General features: G+C 40.5%; 1 protein-coding gene and 1 long non-coding RNA gene across 2 annotated transcripts in view; one reads left to right on the forward strand and one right to left on the reverse strand.

Moving 5' to 3' along the window:
• LOC104924909 (cerebellar degeneration-related protein 2-like) overlaps positions 1-8060 on the reverse strand; it is an 11616-nt gene extending 3556 nt beyond the window's left edge. Inside the window, exons 1-2 of the mRNA XM_010738398.3 lie at positions 7620-8060; positions 480-592 (exon numbers count right to left, since the gene is read on the reverse strand). Of these exons, the coding sequence (XP_010736700.3) occupies positions 480-592; positions 7620-7698 (192 nt within the window). The 5' untranslated portion in view covers positions 7699-8060. The remainder of the gene's footprint in view (positions 1-479; positions 593-7619) is intronic.
• Positions 8061-15727: 7667 nt separating this feature from the next.
• On the forward strand, positions 15728-18799 carry LOC113747853 (uncharacterized). Its single transcript, XR_003463946.1, has 3 exons — positions 15728-16389; positions 16596-16705; positions 18765-18799. It is a non-coding gene; the product is annotated as an uncharacterized LOC113747853 (long non-coding RNA).
• Positions 18800-22313: the final 3514 nt, after the last annotated feature.

Raw genomic sequence — 22313 nt, forward strand, 5'->3', positions numbered from 1 at the left:
TCGTTTCATTCATTTTTCTCACAAAAAAGGCAGAAAATGCTTTTCTCTGTTATATAAATCATATTAAACGGAACATTTTGGGTTTTGGACTGACAAAACAAGACCTTGAAAGATATCACCTTTGACTTTGAGAAACTATTTTCTCTATTACTTACTTACTTACTTACTTACTTACTTACTTACTATTTTCTGACATTTTATTAACCATTAATTAACAATTAATTGATTGGCAGATTTATAAAATTCTAAAAATATGGATAACTATGTCACAAAGTACTCAGGAACTCACTCTTATTATTAAAGGGACATTCCCATTATTATCTATCTCTATAAACTATTAACTGTACTTGATTGAATTTATGAATTCAATTAAAATTTCTCAAAATCAATCACAGGAAATAATAAAGGCAATCCCTGTGCTTCACAGCCAGCCTGAATCAGAACCAGCTGTTGACAGCTTTGGCAGGACTCGTTTATACCTCGATTTCTTGCACTTGCTCTTCATTAGTGATGTACATCTGCTGCAGGGAGTCCTCCAGCTCCTTGTTCCTCTCCAGCAGAGTCTTCCCCAGCTCTGCCGCCAAGTGGAGGTCTAGAAATTGGAAAAGAAAATCAAGAAAAAGATAAGTCCTGGGTGGAGAAAGCTGGAGGAAGATGACCAAACGTAAAATGGGAAGTTGAATATAGAAACAAAGGATGAATGAAGAAAAATGGCTGGAACATGAGTAAAAATAGGAGAGGAGGGCCTGAGGGTGAAAGAAGGGGGGATTTAATCGCACAGAAGAAGAAATGCAGTCATACAATTTAGATTAGCCACTGTCACCATTAATGGAGCACTTCGTTCTATTTTAGGCGGGTTAGATCAGGGTCTGGAACAGAATGATCAAAGGGTCCATCACGTCGTCTCAGTCTGCAATGGACAAGTTCAATTATAGAGAGAGGACGGAGAGACAGCACTTCTCCATGCAGCATGACTCCCTGCATGTCCTCCTCTCTGCTGACTGAATATGAAGGTCAGAGATTGGTGCCAAGATTATTTGGAGAGACACCTCTCCACTGAGATTAGGACAGAAACAGGATCCAAGAAGCAGGCAGGCAAACGTACATTTCATGTGTTAAATAATTCATGAATAATGAATGTGAATTCATGCCCTTGACACTGCTTGACTTTTATGCACCACAGTTTTTATTTGTGCTTTGTGTTATTGCACCTCCAAAGCAAGATGAGTCACTGTCATCATTCTTTATTCCAACTGTGCTCTGACTCAGCGGGTTTGATGGCCCACATTGTTGGGTCTGAGTCAGCGCAATGTGGTTTGCGACCTCTCAGAAAGAAAGTGGAGGACTAAACAGAACAGCCCTGGCTCTGTCTTTAATAATGAATAGTGATCACTAGGACGGATGCCAACTCCTGACCTGTATCACTGCAACATTTACCCATCAGTGCAGCTGTCCCATGATGGAATGGACTAAATCGAGAAATCAGGCACTCAGCCAGTGGCTCAGAGATTTACTGAGGATGTTCTGACGTATCGGAACATCACAAATCTACTGGGCAAATCATTGTCTGATTTAGTGCTACAAAATAGCTGACTAAGTCATAGCTGATCAACAGAAGTGATAAAAACTATTTTAATAATCAGTAAATTGTCATATTGCCATATCATACCATGTGATGAGATATGAGAGGCAATCCAATTTATTGACAGTCGATTGACTTAACAATAAAATAGAATTATCCGTAATAAAAATAATTCTGGTTACCTATAACATTCCGCTTATCAGTAAGTACGATTTGCACATTAGCCGAGTGCAAGAAGCCTGACTTGTCGACATTAGCATGTTGCTAACTTTGCTGCGCCCACATCAAAGCAGTAATCGTAATTAGCTATGAATAGAATCAACACAGACAATTATCATCCAATTGCAGTTCACTCAGCTTTGTGGAGCGTTTTAACACCTTTCAGCTCATTGTTTTGGTTTTATGAGCTGTAACTTTACTGTTTTGGTTGACAGTTGTGTCCAGCTGTTTTCTGCCAACCCAAATAGCAAACAGACAAAGTCAGAAGTTGGTGTGGAGGCCAAAACAGAGTGAATATTAAACTTATATTTGCGAGGTGGCCAGAAACACAACTGCTGAGAGAGATCCCGCATGTTAGCATCGTTGTCCTGTCTCCATCCCTCCCTCTGCAAACCAACATCTGCCTGCAGCACCATTGGACCTTTTAATATATATATGTATATATATGTGTGTGTATGTGTGTGTATATATATATATATATATAATTATATAATAGATATATATATAGATATATTATATATATATATATATATATGTATAAAAATATTTTTTTATTTGTATAATTTTATCAAATTTCATTATTGGTGTTAGCATCAAAACTCCCCCATCACTCAGGCTCTACTCTATTTTTCAGTCACTGGATATTTTGAAAGCATGCTGCTCTTCTACCTGGCAGTCCTGTCCTCACCTGCTGCAATTAGACTAATGAGCAGCGAGCTAAGCATGCTGTTGCCAGCAGCTCCATATGGGATAATTCACACACTTCCTCTGGGCTGAAATAGCTTAATGAATTCCCGCGGGGGCCTTGGCCTCAGCAGCACAGGTACCACTGAATGGATGCTGGAGTGAGGAGTCCAGCTGTGACTCTCTGCAAGGATGAGTTAACTGCAAAGGCTCTGCGGGAGTCTTTTATGATGAACACGAGCAGCCTATGTCATTTTATTCAATTACCATAAAGGCCTCAAAGGCAACAATTAATAGTGTTCTGTCATATATAGTTTAATAATGTTCTTGCCCTTTTTCTGGCTTCTATAAGAGTTTGACTACAATATAGGGTTCATTAATCTGATTGGTTGGAATTCACCCATGATAGACGGTAATGTAGTTCATCTAATCATGCCATTTTTTAAACATATCACTGTTAAAATGTGGGACAACAAACAATTTTTTAGTATAATCAACAAACTTACTTACTCCATGTCAATATGTGTTGTTGACAACATGTCACTGTGACGTATGACTACAGCATTATTATGTTTGGAGGCCTGATCTACAGGTTGCCGTGTGCTGAAATGAGCGATTATTCATTGTTTGTGCTCAATTCAGACACAACAGGGTGTCTGAGTCCAAACTGTTGAAAAGAAGAAGGCTGAAAAAAGGCCTGTACTGCAATAATGAATATTTAATTTTGATTACTATAGAAACTTAAACCCAAAGTAGCTCAGATGTAGCATATATGTGTGTACGCCACACACACACACCTGGTGATATGGTTCATCCAATCCCCTGGCCAGTATTTGAACGTGCTTGCCCTTTTCCAAATAGTTTCCAACCATGACTTCCCAGATACCATTGCCAGCATTCCTCTCATAAATAAGCTGAAAAGAATTACATAAGCAGACAACATGGCTGAAGCTCTCTAGCCTTGGGCCAATCTGACACATCTAAAACCAAATTCCAGCAAAAAAAGCAGGAAAAACTGATGCCAAACACTGTGTTACTGTCCACATTCTCTTTGGCTGCCTCAGAGGGAAAGTCAGCTCTCCACGGCCAAAAAACCTCAGCGACGAGAAAATACAGGAGAAGGAGGAAGAGAGCCAATCGATACAACTCACTGTGCTAGCAAACAGCTTAGCAAGTCAATACTCGCCCCACATATAACTGTCTGTTTGCTCCAGACAGATCTGAGGCTTGACCCACACAGGATGAAACCACTAAGGCCGGAACGCCCACGTAATCACATCATGTGTGGCAGATACATTTCCTGCATGCTCCAGACAAACCAGTTGCAACCAGTCGCAGTGTGTTTGTGTGCCCAGAGAACTCTTAGTTTGACCAAACATGTATTTTTAAGTGTGCACATGTAGACAGGCATGTTCAGTTACATACAGTATGTGGGGATCTCTTCTACAGGCAGTGTTGTTTTGGTACGTGCATGTCACCCATGAGATGTCCTGGAATGTGGAAAACAAGACTTCTCTTCTTTTTTTGCTGCTGCATACTCGGCTTCTTAACAGAAAAGCTTCAGAAAAACATTCAGTGGACAGAAATGAATTATTTAGCGTCATGGCAGAGTGCTTTTATGTCCATAAACTGCCTTAATGCATGATATGCCAAAGCAGCAGTATTTAGAAGGATTTTAATGGTCCACACAGGGACCTTTGCTCTGTAATACTGGGTTGCTTGGGTGGCATAATCACACTTTAAGCTGTAACAGGAGCATTTGAAGAGTCTTGAAGGCCTTTCATCACATGTAAGTGAAGCCAACCAGCCTTCAGTTCAGCCTCAGCTGGTGGAACTGCGTATTTTTCTACTTGGACCATGGCCAGCTGAGGCTCTGGCTAACACACAATGGCCCCCAAACAAAGACGCATCCTGATTATACGTCTGCAGCCCTCCTGTTTTTTTGCTTTAAGAGTTGAAATGCGAGCCGTAACTCCGTCATAACATCTCTTACATTCCACAGGGAGGACTCTGCTTCCCAACTTAGACATCTGCTAAACGTCCCCGCAGATGAAGAGCGCCACGCTCAAACGACTTAAAGGCAGAGTTCAACATTTAGGGAAATAAGCCGATCGAGTCTCCTGCCAATAAAGAAGATTGATACCGCTCTCTGTGTTTGAGGTTTATATGAAGCTACCAACAACAGCTGCTTAGCTTAGTACAAAGACTACAAACAATGACAGATGTGCTCTCTACAAGGGTAAGGCAATTCCCTCAGCAGCTACAACTAGTGAGCTTTAGAGCTGCTGGTAGGTCCTTCAGATTGGCTGCTTCATATTGGTCACTGTGATGCCACCAATAGGCAACATGCCATTAACTTTTAGAGGATCACTAAACTTGAAGTTGATATGTTCTTGTATCTTCTAAATTAGGTTGCAAGCAGGGTCAGCCTCAGTATTTGGACTTTTCCTTTCAAGGATTTAAATTGAGCAGTTCTTTTAAAGGAAATGAACAAATGCTTTAAAACAAAATAACTTTGTTGCCTTTGTTTTCCCTGTATAAGTAACTAATTACATGTAGTGTTTCTTTCCATAAAGTCGAAATAAATTTTATGACTATAGGATTTTGATATTATCAGGTATTTTAAAATCACTGATTCAAAGACAGCAACAAGCAGGAGCAGAGTTACACTGTTTTAGGGCCGCAACTCACAATTACTGTCATTATTTATTAACTTGACATTCATTATCTCGATAAATCCAAAAAATACCCAGCACAACATCCCAGACGCCAACAAGCATCAAAAGCAGAGAATTTTTTGGCACATTTTCACAATTTCAGCTTGACGAGATGATACGATTATCTGAAACAGCTGCAGGCGATTTTCCTGTTGATCGACTGATCGATTAATGGACTAATTGTTTCAGCTCTGCACTATTTTGAATAAAATATGTGAGTGCTCTATGCTCGAGCAGCACTTGGGTCTGACTGCTCAGTCAGCCAGTGGTTCCTGCATGACAATAAGGTTCTGTACTACAATGACAGCGGTGTCTCTCTCTCTCTGAAGGGTCCGTGGCATCCTGAAATGTCGCACAACAAGAGATGAGCTCAGGCAGTCAGCAGTCATAGGGACGCACACACACACAGTGCTGCTCTGAGCTCTGACATCGTCTCTGTCTATCAGACAGCTCTCCGCATGAACACACTGCTCGTTCTCACACCACGCCATCTTCACTTTGATGAATGTTCGTCCCCTCTGCTGACGTCTCTATTCTACTCCTCAGTATTCCCAGAATAAAGAGCACTGAAGGTTTATTTTTATCAGGTCCACTCATGTGCGACAGGAACAAAGTTGTCTAACTAATCCGTTATGTCATGACTGCAGACACGTGTGTGCATGCGTGTGTGTTTCTGGTCAAGTAAAATCACCACATCAGCACCATTTCGTCTCCGGAAATGTACCACTATAATTACTTGCCACAAGGAGAAGTGATGGAGAGTTTGAGAGAGGCAGGAAATGAAGTAAGTGATGCAGAAAACAGCAAGGAGTCTTTGTCCTTAGATTCAGGAGCCATCATATCAACATAAGAGTGGTGCCGGGGCCCGATATGCATATCAAATTTGGTGCTAAATTTGCTGATAAATGTGTTTGCAGATGTTCAGTGCACAGCGGTATAAAATCCAAAATGTAGTTTTCTGTGTGTTATTAGTTTCTCCTGAACAGGAACATAAAAAGCCAGTCCTCATCTATATGGAAATTAGATGATACCAAACCCATCTGGTATTACATAAACGTGATGAAATACACTTTGTACCAATGTTGAATTACATCTGCAATCCTTGGAAAGACTCTCAAACTCCTTAGACCTCTACGGGACGTAGATGTATGTAGAGCAAATAGACAAATCTGTTTGACAGGCTTGAGAGCAGGTGGCCTAAATAAAAAGATGGAGGTTAATTAGCTGACAGTGAATTGGGTTAATTAGACAAAGACTGAACAGAGAGCTCTCCCGCTGGCTTGTTTTTGCAGGATTCTCGCTGCTCGCGCTGAGTTTGTTCAGTCATCACTACATGTGCTCGAGCTGTGCAGTGCAGTGGATCAATCAGTCAGTCGACTCAGAGAAATCTGCAGCTTTTCTGATTATTGAACCGTCTCAGCCATAAGTGTTGTTTTTACGAGCTTCTAACGTGTGAATTTGCTGCGATTATTTGTCTTAATACGACAGAAAAAACAGATTTGATGACATTATATTGACATTTGACTAGATTTTCTTAATTTCTATTACACCTAAAGGGTAATTAATGAGCAAACAAAGGATTTGATGGATTATTCAATAATAAAAACAATAGTTTGTTGCATTTCTAACCAGCACTATGGACAAATCACATGAAAATGACATTATAAGGCTATCTCTCTACAGCCTGATGATTAATAACAGTCTTATATTACAACAATATTTCACAGATGAGGCAAAAATATGACTTTGTTGCATTAATATGATATTTTGGGAACTAAAACAGTGGATTTTCTTGCCATTTAAGGCAACATAGCGCACATTTTGAGGGTTTTTTTCCCCCCCTTATCTTACTCAGCTTTAATATTATTGCTTCCCTTGTGTATTTAGGCTCCATGCCAGCCTAAAATGATGAGCAGATACATTTTGAAATGATGAAAGTGCACAAAGCCTTTCATAACAATGAGTTCACTCTAAAATATTGGGGTTATTAAGCATCACAAGGTGACATCTTGAAGTTATTTGTCTTAGATCCACACAGAGATATACAAAGTAGAAAACAGATATAAGCAGCAAATCTTCACATTTTTGAAGCTGGAGTCAGAAAATGTTAAATGACATGTGATCGATGGTCAAAAATATTGATCAATAATCAATTAATCGACCACAAAATATACTAATTATGTGGACACTGTCTCTGGCAGCACAGGGCCCTGTTTGGCATGCTTTCAATGCATTGTTGTCACAGATGGATGTTGCTTTTGTCGCCTGCTCTTGAAATAAGTGGTATTTTTGTGGTTGCATTGGGAAAAGATGTGTTTACGTGACAGAGGCTCTTTGTTAAGTGCAGGCCAGCTGACCGGCCGGCGCCAGCAGCTGACAGTGGGGATGCTGCACGGAGGATGGTTGTCTTGTCTTACCCTGCTCCAGGTCCTGCTGGTCGTACCACGGCTCTTCCTCTTCGGTTACAAATTCCTCCATTCTCCCTGAGCTTAGCATGGGTCACCACGCCGGGAAAATCGCAGAAATAACCCCCCTCTAATGTGTGAACAATAGCGGGGTTGGATCCTACAGAAACGCAGCAGCTCCTTCCTTCAGTCTGTGTTGTGTCCCTACGTGTTTCCTCTTTCCTTCCTCTCCTCTCTCTTCCTTCGGTCACTCCCACCTCTTGACTCTCATCCCCCCACACACCGCCCAGCACCGGCCCATCCCGGTGCACAGAGCCGCCGCTGGCTGCTGCAGGCTGCTGCAGAGGATCCTTCAGACGTGGCAGAGATGTTGCAATAACAGCACTTCCTTTTCTCCTCTCATTATCAGCGGCACGCTCACGGTGCATTCAAGTGCCGCTCGGAAGACGTAAGACGTACGCTTTTGTTCCCGGTCGACGAGGTTTTTGATCAAGTGCGCCCTCTAGATTTCTACATGAAAAGGCGACATGACAGCATTTATTTAGAGCTGCTAATTGTCAAGGCATAATTGGTGAAAGGGAAGCACACATTAGAGTAGAAAGCTATGATTTCAGACAGCATGTAAACGCTACATTACATCATAGGCCTACATATTGACTTGGTAGAGAAACCTCCAAAGAGGTGAAGAGACAAATCTAAAATTTAAGTCCAGTGTGTATGATTTAAAGGTGCAGTGTGTAAGATTTAAAGGTGCAGTGTTTATGATTTAAAGGTGCAGTGTTTAAGATTTAAAGGTGCAGTGTGTACGATTTAAAGGTGCAGTGTGTACGATTTAAAGGTGCAGTATGCACGATTCAAAGGTGCAGTGTTTAAGATTTAAAGGTGCAGTGTGTACGATTTAAAGGTGCAGTGTGTAAGATTTAAAGGTGCAGTGTGCACGATTTAAAGGTGTAGTGCTTAAGATTTAAAGGTGCAGTGTGCGCGATTTAAAGGTGCAGTGTGTACGATTTAAAGGTGCAGTGTGTACGATTTAAAGGTGCAGTGTTTAAGATTTAAAGGTGCAGTGTGCGCGATTTAAAGGTGTAGTTTGCAACATTCTATATTATATCCTAACATTTTATTTACATGTATAATCACCTGAAGAAGTCTTTTATATCTACAGACTTTGTGCTTCCTATTCCACAGAGTCCGTCAGGTTGAACCACCATGTTTCTACAAAAGCCCAGAATGGACAAACTAAACACTGGCTCTATACATATTCACATTCTGTAGCCATCGTACTTTCTCCTTCATGCCTACAAGGAGAGGATGAAGTGATGGGGTTGAAATCAGCATCCACTAGATGGCACTAAATCCTACACACTGGGCCTTTAAGGGGATCTATTGGTAGGAAATTGGATATAATCTTCCAACGCTGCAGATCGTCTTTACCGTGTACTGTACGGACAAACTAAACGCTGAGTGCCTTTTGTGTTTTTCACGGTCCACTGTTTCTCCTGCATGCTTGGAAGAGGAGGGTTATTAAGGATAGGGAGTATTCATTTGATTGCATTCTCATAGCTAGATGCCACAAAATCCTAAAAACTGGATCTTTAACACTTCATCCACATTAAAGGTACACAGTGTAACTAAAGTTAGAATAGCACACTGATAGGGGTAAACAGGTTGTGAGGAAGAAACACAGCTCAGCAGCTTCTCCAGAAAACTGAGCTCACTTCCTGACCTCATCAAACACAACTGGCAGTGTTCACGAGTGGGAAGCCAATGAGGGATCTTTTACTTGTTGCAGCAGTAGTGTCTGTTTATAGTGTATTTCAAAAAGCTGTGGCAAAGTAACTAAGTACATTTACTCAAGTTCTGTACATAAGTACGACACTTTTTATCTTTAATTCTTGCTTTAAAGCTGTCAGGGAGTGATTAAAATAAGACATGGCTGGATGCTGAACACACCTGTCTGTTAGGGTGTAAGGGGTAGATGAATTGATGTGCTACTATGGAAGCAATGTTTAAAATCACAACACTTGTACAGCTAATTTTGATATGAATTATTCACGCAGTCAACAGGAGTGCATCTGAAGGAAGAGTGCATTTGTAATATCACAATAATATCACTAAAAGGTCTGTTTACCATCCTGTGTACAAGCTACTTTGTTTCTACCTCTCTGTTCTGACAGACAGCTTCCTCAATCTGAAACAATCAGCAAATAGTGTTGATGATGATCAGAAGGAATCCGAATGTACTCTGTGAGATTACATTGATGTGTTACTCGGCCTCATTCTGATGCTCATTTCTCTACCTTTCTCTCCTCTTGTCTTGAAAGCTGTCGTGTACTTTATTCTTGTTTATGTCAGGCTGGGTAACATTTGTTTTTCAATAGTGCAAATTCAAATTCAATACTTGATATAATACCAAAACAAACTGTTATAAACATGATTTATACAAGACTCTGTTTCATTTGAAGGTCCAGTGTCTAGAATTAAGTTGCATTTAGCGGACTAATCGCTGCATTGCAATCTCCTCACATCCTCCTCACCTTCCTAGTGTAAAGGAGAAACAACACTTTAAGGACCCTGTTTAGAGTCACAATTTAGTTTGTCTGTTCTGGGCTACCATAGAAATGCAGTGTTTCCTCTATGGAAGAGGACCTGCTCCCACTGTAGATATAAAAGGCAAATAAGAAGATGATTATACATGCATGAAAACATAGTTATGAATATTATTTTCCATGTTTGCCTTATTCTGAAAATAAAGTCCCCAAATCTTACACACTGCACCTTTAAAGGTGTGTAACATTTGGAAGGATCTAATCAAATCAAATATGATAATTTATCTCTACAGAAGGAGCAGGTCCTCTTCCATGGAGTCCTCCATGTTGTACCAACATGTTTCTATAGTAGCCCAGAATGAACAAACCAAACACTGACTTGAAATAGGCCACCGTAGTTTCTACTACATGCATGGAATTGGAGGTTGAGCCGAGGGGTTGCAATTTGCAACCTTGCCACTAAACCACAAATCTGAATAAACATTTGATTCCTGTTTTTATCATCATTATTGCAGTTTAATTAGAATACAGATGCTATTTTTCTTCTTGTTCAGAGTAGTGTGTGACACCAGCCTGCACAATGTGTGTGTGTGTGGGTCTTTCTCTGCAGGATATGCAACAAGGATGGTGCACCCTGACATCTTGTCAGGCGTGAAACTGCTTTGACCCAGGGGAGATACTGATGTTGTCATGATGAAGTGTTGACAACACTCACAGACATCTAACTCAAACTAGAGAAAATGAAGGCCAGTCAAACAAAACCTGTTGCAGTTGACCCAGGGGTTGGAGATGAAGGTCAACCTGGGAGGAGGACTCCATATTCCAGATGTTGTCATCTGTACTCCTGGTGGGAAGAGAATTATCATGGCAGTTTACAGTGGATACATATCATGGATTCCAAGTCTATAATCTATATGGAATCTGCTGACAAAAGTAGGAGTCAGGCCACAAGAGGAAAAACAGCTGCCTGGAAGTTGGGGGGCAAGCAGCGGAAAGACAGAAAGATCCTCCTGCTGGCTTTGGCAAGAGAGAGGACTTTGGCAGATAACCTGGAAGAAAGGAGCTGTGACTTGGCAACCACTGCCAAACCTGAACATGGCATCTTTGATGATATGCAAACCCTCTGTTTCTTTACACTTCTGCTGCTTTGGAAATGTGAGACTTGTAGGTTTTGGGTTATGTGGCAGCTGACCTAAATGTGCGGGTCAACTTTGAGTATCTGCTCCTAAAAATGTGTTGTGTTGTGTGCACTTAATGCCTCCAGAGGGCATGCTTGAGATTTATACATGCCACGATTCAGTAACCTTTCCACGCATTACTCCCTGTACACCTCACAGCTCATCCCTATCACTGATCAATATTATTTGATACATAAGTATTATCCTGATATCGCATTGGGTCAACTTTGGAATAGATGAGATATAACACTGAATTTGGGTGTTTCACCCAATGGAAGTCACTCCTGTGTCATGGTTCTATGAAAGGAAACCTTCTTTAGGAGGCCCTACAACTAATTAAATAGGATTCAGAAGGAGACGTGTTATTGTAAAATATGAAAATCAGCTCGTCCTAAATTATGAAAAAAGTGCAAAATGTTCCTATAAATGTGTGATTTATGTTTCTGTGCTGCTGGCACACAGCAGATTTACATTTAACCTACGTGCTGGCGTCACTAATATCATAATTCATGTGAAATCTGCTGATATGATTCACCCACACGTCTGTTTGTTTGTAGTCTTTTTTGCTATGGCAGAGGTGGACGGCTGTGAACCCGACTACGTCCTATGAGGATTGTGGTCGATACACACATACTGAAATAGTTGCCTTATCAGTACCAGCTGTTGTTGTGATGATGGTGTGGGGACATGTTGGGGTGCAGCAGGGGAAGATCTGACCTGCAATGTCTGCAGCGTATGACTGCGTGCGACATGATGTGTGTTACGCCATAATCGACAGACATCTCAGAAGTGTCATCGTCCTCCACAGTTGAATCATTCTGTTGGACTAGCACACATACACACACACACACACACGCACACGAACCCACATGCACTGCTACATTGCTTCACTCTGTTTGCATAAAAAAAAGTTTGAACAAAAGATTCTGATTGAAAACAGACATCTGCTCGGAATTCAGATCAGCACGGTCTGAGCTGAAAGCAGGTGAAGAACAGCCGGTTTCTGCAGATCAAATGGATGAAGGCAATGTGTGTTGTTTACATGTATCATCAACCCGACCATGTGAGCTAATGGATGAGCTTTTTGCAGCTAATGGAGCTGCTGTGGTGAAAGCTAAGTGTATCAAACACAGGAAAAAGAACTATGATGCAAGGAATATTGGCTGTTTTTTATACTGCACCACTATAATCTCATGTTGTCACTGAGGCCACACAAACACAATCCAATCCCTACCACACACATGCACAGAAAATTATCTTTGCAGATGCATAATCTCGCATCAGTGAAATATATTCATGGCACACAGCTATACATGGTAACACACTTGTGTTATTGTCTATGAATTCACCTCTTTTTTAATATTTTGACAGTTCTTCAGAAAGACAGACAAGCCCTCCACACCCATAAGACAAACAGCAGTTAGGTTATTATGGCGTGGCTCCAGGTCAGATTGAAGAGAACAGAAAGGACGCTGAGGGAAAAAACAGACCTTCCTTTATTTTCCTGTGAAGAAAAAAAGAATCGAAGAGAGAAATCAACAAACTGAAAGAGAGAGCAGATTGTTGCTATGCTGCTATAAAGCTTGTATCTGCCCAATTAGAGTCAGTTTGTTCAGTCGATTGGATTACTTTTCCAATAAATCCAATTTTCTTAGACAATTAGGACAGACTGGTGCTGACATTCAGCAGAGATGGCTCTCAAAAACAAATGCAAAGAATGAGCAGGTTGTGTGCAGTCTTTATCAGCTCAGTACAGTTCTCATTGAAGATACAGTAACTCCTATATTTAATACATGCTTCACAGGTAAAGCCACAAAGTCACAAGAAGAGATAATTTATCTAAAAGCATTATCTTGTTCAGGTCATAATCTTTTAGTGTGGCATGATGCCCTTTGAATAAGCAAGCATGTGTGTAGCATAATCAATTCGTTCATATGGAGCAGATTATGTCCAGTACAACATGTGGTAAAGTATTCCAGGTCTACAATTTAGATTTAGACTAAGATAAGATTAGATTTAAGCCTTGAAACAACCAGAAGGCCTCCAGAAGATGATCTCAGAGGTCTGATAGGTGAAGCGGGTCAATGTGAGGCTTTACAAAAGTCAAATCTTTGTGATCATTTCTAAATTTAACTGAAGTAATTGATTGAACTGGTTCACATTCATATTAACCAAACCAGTTAGTAGATCTTTTCATTTTAAATTATGAAACATGAAAATGCATTGACATGTTTTCAGTCTGTGATAAGATACAGTTTTAAGATCTGTGTCACATCAGAGTTTTTCTCGCCTGTGTGGTTCTTTCCACATATTTCCTGCCAATGAGGTTTAGCGCATATAACAACAAGAAGCCAGAGCAGAGATTGTCTTCTGGTTATCTGTGAATGTTTTTTTGTTTTGTTTCTGTGCAGCAGGTCGGGGCAAAAGATAAAGATTACTCAGTGTTACCTAAAGAAGCTTGAGAAGACTGCATAGAGCTCTGTCTGGCAGCGTCATGGGGTCACAAGGTTAAAGTTAAACTGCCTAAAACAAAGCCTGAATGGAGACTGACTCAACTGACCTTCATTCACAAGACCTCCCCACATCCTATCACACAGGGGGTCGATGCAAATCAGCCTATTGTTGCACACTGTGCCCCCTGCTTACTCATAAACCACTGACCCTTTCCATCAACGGCAAAGACATCCTCACAAAAGATCAGCCCTGTCTTTAACAGTATTGAGAATGGAGGTGGGTTGTGAAATTACATAGAGGATGGAGCTCATGTGTTGTCACTGCTAGTTATCATACATTTGAGGATGTATAACCTGTTTTTGCTCTTTTAGCTGTGAGAAATTCTGTCTGGTCTGATGATGAATGTGCTGAGGAGTCAGTGAGCAATGAGTGTGAATAGCCCACACACATGAAAGATCATCCAACGGGAAATTAAACAGTGATCTACAATTAATAGTTGGATAAAACATTTGAGATCTCACGTGAAAAAAGTACTATGTAGCATTTTAGCCCCTTTCAGCTCATTGTTTTGGTTTTCCAGCCTGCCACTGTACTGTTTTGGTTCACTCTCACAGTGCTGTTTTAGCTCAGATTAACTGCTGTACATCTGACCAACACCAAAAAGCAGACACATTCTTTGGTGTTATTTTTCTAAGGAATTGGTGTTGACCAAAACAGAGCAAAAAGGATGGACATAATGCTGAATGCTAAATGAAGGCTAATATTAATCCATGCTTGTTAGATATGAAAACAGGCAACTGTTAGCAATACCAAATTCATGAGGTTATGACATGACAGCATGTTGCTGTGCTCACAGGAGAGTGACTAACGGACATAATGTTCGTCTGGGTCACTAGAAACATGACACCAGATAATATTGCTCTGCATCTGTTGAATCTGTTTGCTAACACGTCGAACGCATACATCTATCTAATTATTTATGTACAGCAGAGCTGTGGACTCAAATGATTGTTTTGATGACCTTGCAATTTGACTTGATAGAAAATAAATGACTTGAGACTTGACTTAAGATGTATTGATTCAAATGACTGTTCATTTTATGACCAGCCATCTGAATCAATACTGTTCATTTTATGTTTTCGGTTTAAATGATAAAAAATGTCCACATTGTCAATGTTGTCATTATTATCAATTATCAATCTGTGTAATGTTACTTGGTATCCAAGAGCATGCCAGGAATGTCATTGTCATAACTGGATGACGATACTGTCAGTAAAGCTCCCCGTGACACTACATGATGGTCTATGAATCAGAACGGATTATGATGATCACGCTGTAAATAAATAAGTAGGGAAGTTGTTTGTTCTTTCTTTGATTACTGAATTAGAATCCACTGTCACTGTCTGAGGCAATCCTGTCACTTGACTTCCTAAAGGAACATAAATTCTGTGCGCTTGTGATCTGGAGCAAATTATGTGAATCTGAACTACAGCAAACTACAAAAACATTTCTGACTAAGAGAACATGTTTCAACACTCCCATTTCGGGAACTCTGCACAGTGTTTTGAAGTTTTGGGAAATGAGTAATAGCCTTTTTTGGATGAATGGACTTAGCATGCGAAGTCCAGATATTTTCTAATGCGTGTCAACACCCACACAATGGACTTCCATCAAAGAACACACCAGAGAGACTGGCTATTATTTAAAAATATATACAACAACAAAGAGAAAGGAATGACCCTTATTGTTCTTCATTCGTTTCTGCCCATAACACAGGAGACCCCACCTCTGACAGAGGAGGAACTCACTGAGGCAAAACCAGCCTCCAGTGGATTTATCAGTTATGCCCGTTGTACGACTTCCCACTGAAAATGCATACGTACGTGCTCTTGAGAAATATGGGAGTCAGCTGGCAGGACACCAGATGGATGCACACACACACACACACACACACACACACACCACCCCCTGCTCCTTTTAGAAGGAGCCTTGTCTCCACGGTGACTGAGGACAAAAAGGAGGCCCTGGCACAGCTGGTCTTTAGCAACAGAGAGAGAGAAAGAGAGAGAGAGAGAGAGAGAGAGAGAGAATGGGCTGCTCAGATGTACAGACAGGACAGAGGGTGAGGGGGAGTGGGAGACAGGGAAAACAGCAGTGAACAAGTCGATTTTGTGAAGTGGTTGGAGGAGGGAGAGGCTGGGAGGAGAGAGAGAGAGAGAGGGACGGAGGGTGAAAGAGGAGGAGGAGATTGAGGAGGTACACAAACTCCCTGAGAACAGGAGTGAGAAGTCAAAGTGGGAGAAAGTGAACACAGCACAGCACAGGAGGAACAGTTGCAAACGGCTGCTGCTGATCTGCTCAAAGAGTCAAGTTACCTCCAAACATCCAGCATTGGTCAGGCTAATTAGATGAAGAGGCTGAGAGCAGCAGGCACCGCAAACAAACTTGAGAAAAACGAATGAGAGGAGTGAGGGAGCGAGGGGGGAAGGGTGGAAACAAGAAGAAGGAGTAATGGTCTGTGAAACATCGTACAGCTGAGTGTGTTTCTGCTTTCGCACAAGAGTTAACAAGTGACTGAAGTTCCTCACACTCACTCACAAGGAGGTAAGAGACTGTCTTTTGCTTGCTTATGTTAAACTCAATGCCATCTTTACTCTTATGTGCACACAAAGAGAGTTCTTACTCTCTGCAAGTAAAGTACTAAAATCTGGAGAAACTTATTTCAGTGACACAAACTTTGTTGTCGTTCGTCATGACAGTGAGGTTTCTTCTGTCTTCTGCTAATTATCAAACATGATGTGGGAGTGCAGTGCAGGGACAAAAACAAGCAGGGAGGTAGCAGCAGAGGTCAGACATTCTGCTGGCAGGTGGTTGAGATCAGCTGGAGAGGCTTCAACAGGACAAAACAGCAACGTGAAATGTATGTAAGCCATGTTAATGCATATTTGAGGAGATGTTATGTGATGTTGTGTGATGTTGTGTGATGTTGTGTGATTTTCTGCCATCAAAAAGTGGACAGACAGTAACGTACTACATATTGATGTCAGGAAATTTGGTTCTTCCTGTACGAGCTGCAGACTGTTGTTTCCTCTATCAACCTTGTGACAGTATGCCAACCAAAAGAAAAAAAAAAGTGAGGCATTATGACACCTTCATATCGTTATTGGGTGTCACACATGCATTTCCTTTCCTTCCTTATTTGTTCCTGTCACTTACAGTTGACGTTTACTGCATGTACTGCCATGTATGTTGCTTTCATTCACTTGATGTGTTTATAAATTGTCTTCATTTATTGACTTCTGTTACTCTCCTACACATACATGTGCAATTGAGCATAGTGCAGCAACTTATATCATACAACATGTAGATCCGACCGAGCAATCTGATTGGTCAACGAGACGTTTAGAACGTGCTCCAATCAGCTTGACAGCACACCTGACTAATCATCATCTATAACATGTAAACAAATACGAATAAGTTCACTGGAAGTCAACTTTAATAAAGTAATACATCTGAATTTAAATTTCAGCTTTCTTTAATGAATGAATATTCTGTTAGACCGCCTCGTTAACACAGGTGTGCACCTCGTTTGTGTGCAGCACGTCAGAGATCAACTGACGTCACTGTCGTGCCAATAATGACGTTAAATTTAACTGTTGCCCAGCAACGCAAGCGCCTGGAATCCTGAGGTACAGTAACTAACGCTAGCTAACTTTCCTATTCCTATTTCCGATATTTTTTTCAAAAACTAGATTAAAATGAGCCATTTCAGTAAATCAGTAACTGATATTTCCTGTCCAACGGTGTAATACCTGCTGCTGTACGTCAGGTGAGCAAGACAATTAAACTAAACTGACGTTGCATATTAGGTACAAGCTAGTTTAAACTAGCTGCTGAGAGAGCCACGGCTAACCTTAAACTAGAAAAAAAAATAATAATGTACTACGTCATTTTCCTCTAGCCATTATCTATATTAATGAACCTACAGTTTTGGTAAGTTAGTCTGCTATTCCACTAAACGGGGCAGCAGCTAAATCCAATCATGATAAAGAAAAATGATATAATAATAAGCTAAAAGTTTATACCTAAACTATTCTAGCACAGTAGCAGTAACTTTAACTGACAGCTGGTTTACATGGTTTGGCATGTTTAAGCTGCCTTTGAATCACATCTTTAAATCCACTTAATCATGTTATTATATATGTAAATATTAATAGTAGGTGGAGAGACACCTAGAAAAAAATAGATGCATTGAATTAAATCTGAGCAGTGGACTGTAAATGATCCAAATAAAAATAAATATAACAAAATGATTCGCTTGAACAAACTTCGACAGTACGTTTGAAAAAACAACAACATAAAAATCTATTAAACACTTTACTCGAGATGATCATCCATCACACACGTCCATTCAGAGTTTGTCTCTGATGACTCGCTGCCTTTTCACAGCTCTGTCTTCCTGTGGAGCCTTGTCTAGTATCGGCCTGGATCTCTCCCACACACAGCTGCTCCAGTGATGATCACACGCCTCAGTCTTGAAATGCCACGCTTGAAATAGTCTGCCATGTTTATAATTAAACCGAGCATGCAGGACGATGCCTCCTGTGTGGGTGTGGGTGTGTGTGTGTGCAAATGTACCAAGGCTGGAGCAGACACTTACACTCTGTCCACAGTCACACACGATGTAAACACATGGTGTATCCACCAACACCTACACGTACAGGAAGTTCATCAGTTGGCTAACTAGGGGTGCTGGTGTGTAATGAGTGAGTACTCACAGAGCACATGGAGTATTCAGGGATAAAGGGCATATATGCTTCTCGGGATTGAGGCGTAATTGCAGGGTGGAAGTATAAAATTGCAGTAGTGAAGGGTGGAGCTGGAGATGAAAATAACTTCTTCATTTGTACTTTGTGAGAGAGTCTCTCCACAGGACAGCCAAACTCTCATTCACTCACTGTTTTATCTTCGTTTTTCAGGTGCAGCAGTGTCAGCTCTATATTGGATCTCCTTGTGGCACCTGTGAGTCAGCATGGAGGTGAGAGAGGAGGTGCTGGATATTCTTCAGAAGGTGTGGACCAAACTGCAGGGTCTCCCACAAGCCAGCCCTCTGGAGCTGGGAGCCTTCTTTGTGCTCATCCTGTTTGTTGGTGAGTTTTTATCTGTTAGCTACAGTATATAGATACGTTCAGTGATGTTTAAAGGATCTAAATATAGAGGGACATCCTGCAAGTGAGCTGTAAGTAGGTTCTTGTAGCTCAGGCTCAGGTTCAGGCTCCACCAACTCCTGAGGAAAATATCTGTCTCTTTAGGTACTATATTGTAGCTAGTTTGAGAGGTAGGTACAGTTAGTTTACTGGAGCTGAGATCAACTGCCTGCTGCTCCTAGAAGCAAGGTGATATGGAATCCCATTTTAGTCAATATGAAAGAAATAACTTCTGAAATAAATACATAATTATAAATATATATAATAATAATAATAACATAATACATTATGCAATCAATATTAATAATAACAAATAAATAAATTGAATGAGTCAATATTGTTAATAATAAGTTTTCATGATTCAACATTCTTAAAAAGTCAGGCAATATTATATATATAATAAAAAATAAATGAATAATATTTTTTTAATGAATAACTTTTATTTATTTATTTAGTTGTTGGATTTGGTTTAAGTGTGTAATCCACTTGCTAAATATGGACAGCTGAACACGTTTATTTGTTATGATCCCAGATAAAGTCCCTATAAAGTGGAAACAATGAGCTAAACGAGGCAAAAGCACTCAGCGTCAGACGATATGTCTCTTAGGGTTTGTCATGGGTGACCCTTCACGTTACATGAAGTCATGCTAACCCACCTCCTCCGCTCTGCCCCTACTGTCTCTCCTTCCAGCCACGTTCCTCTTCTTGATCGTGCTCTCCTGCGTCCACTGCTGCTACAGTGGAAAGACAAAATACGTGGTCTCCAGAGTGCAGCCTCTCCAGCCTGTCTGAAACTGAGACATAACAGACTCCACAAGTAAATACAACCTCCATCCTTCATGTAATCTCCCACATGATACATCGCCTTTGTTTACAGCTAAACAGGGAATGCTCCTTTTTAGGTTCGTCGAGAGGGAGGGAATAATCAAAGCAGATTCACCAAGGGAAGGATGGGCTCATATTATATTTCCAGTCCTGGATCCACATCCAGTCCAGCCATGCCACTGGAATCCACATAAATCAGCAGAGTGGCGCGTCATCGAGATTCATTACAGACCAGGACAATGAAACACTGTGTGGCAGCCCTTTGAAACAACAAAAACCTTACAGTGGAGAAATGAATGAAAAGATACAGTAAGATTTGTGTTCCACTGTCACAGTGAGTCCGTTATTAAAGATGAACTTGTTTGGTGTCCTGATGATGTTCATCAGAAATGTGAAAAACTGGAAAGTGTGCAGACATTCCATTGTGTGCATGTAGCATATAGAGTGAACTAGTTGTTTTCATTAGAAACTTTCCCAGTGTAAAAAGACAGAGCGCCCTCTGCTGGTCCAGTGAAGAGTTGCAAATTGTGCCAATGGAAAATATGATCTGTTCAATGTTTGACATAGAAGAGTTACAAATCTATTCTGGTTATATTGTTACATAGAAGTGTTTTTGTATTTTTTTTTTACTGAGGTGATGCTATATTGCATTTGTTGATGTCATTTAAATGTAATAAATGTTCAGTATATTTAAAAAAACAAATATAAAACTGTTGTTTCTTTTTCTAGGATATGTCAAAGTGTGAATGCTGAATGTTTTTATTCTAAAAATTGTCTACTCTGCCCCCAAGTAAGATCTGATCTAAATATCTAAATACCACCAGCAACACTGCACTGTTGTTTGCATACCTTATCATCTGATGGTTCCTTTTCCTCCCCCAGTCAGTGTTTTAAGTAAACATTAACCAGGAACAGTTGCTTTACGCTACCCCGCCCACACAGAGCAACTGAAAGTATCACCTGAAAAAGCGAAAACAGATCTGATGGTAAACTGTAATGTTAATGGCCGGAGTGAAATAGTTCAGAGCTGAGAGTGGACCAGAACAGGAGCTCAAACCATCTGTTCTCACACACTGGAATATATCCACTCTCTGTTGGGAGTCACTGAGGCGTGAGAGGATCATTTAGCGGGACATGGCCATGGAGAGGTGAGTTTCTGAGCAGGAATGTGTTGGGGCACAATGGAGTTCACAATCAGCAGATTTTTATGGGGGCGTACTGATGGAAAAATGTTAGCTTTTAAAATGTTTTATAGCTTTGTCATTAGCAGTTAATGTGGCTCCACGGATTCTATAAAGCATTTTTATGGCCTCTAATGGCGTCCACTGACATGAGCTTATGAAAATATCTTTTATACGCTTCATCTTTCTATGTGCAGTGTGGCGAAAGCCACAGAGTCACCTGAGGAATGGGTGGACTGGTTCCTGCATCGTCTGCATCAGGAGCCGTGGGCTCTAGGTGGTCTTGTGGTCACAGGACTGTTCGTGTTGACAGTTCTGTCTATGATCATCTTCGCTCTGCTGTACGGATGCTGCTGCAGCCGAGTAGGAAGCAACCAGGAGAGGAAGCAGAAGAAGAACACTGTGATCTAGACACATGAAGGGAACTGTGTCATGTTGTTATGTTGTAGAATGAGTGCTGACCTGATGGAGAATTTGTTTAAATTATAGCATTCCACCTTTGGGTCATTGTTTGAGATGTGGTGGAGATTGGACCCTGGACTTTTCACTTCATAACTTTTGTAATGTTGAATATTTCTTTGCTTCTAGAACCTCTGTTAGGCTTTGTAATTGTAATTTGTAATTTGTAATTCACTGACTAATAGTACTTTGATTAGATTTTTCAATGCTTAGCCATTCTCAGTCAAAAATGTGATTACCTTAGACATTTATCACTAATGTAATAATAATAATAGTAATATTTAAAGTACCCTACTTTATATACAAAACAGTCCTGGTGTATATAATGACTGTGTTTTTATGTAACTGCTTGGTTACTAAGGTTATTTTACACTTTTTAACTGCAAATCATCAAATCAGTGCCTGCTTGTGGTTTATTTTTAAAGATGTGTCACATGTATGTCTTTCAAACATTTGACAGGCTACGGTGCAGCACAAGTGGAGGCTGGGCTGCTGTATGAATGCACGTCATTTGCTTTTAAATGTCTTTTTTCTTTTTTCTTTAAAATGCAGCTACAGCAGTTGGACATAAAACACTTCATAATAGATGAATCTGTGAGTGCATGTTTATACATTCATTCGGCTGTTTAATGATGTAGAGGAGCTTCTGAAATGACATTTTTCTCTTTTTCACTCTTTCTTGTGGTGGAGGACAAATCATTTTCATTTTGAATAAACTACAGTAGTTTTTATTTGTACTGTTTTGGCTGTGTGGTATTAGCATGTGGTCTAAAATATTTTTAAAAATCAGGTGCAGGCCTTCAGTTCAGAGTCATCAAATTAACCATAAGGACTACATCTCCCAGTGCTTCACTGC

Source organism: Larimichthys crocea, chromosome XVI, assembly GCF_000972845.2.
Source record: "Larimichthys crocea isolate SSNF chromosome XVI, L_crocea_2.0, whole genome shotgun sequence".
Lineage (NCBI taxonomy): Eukaryota > Metazoa > Chordata > Actinopteri > Sciaenidae > Larimichthys > Larimichthys crocea.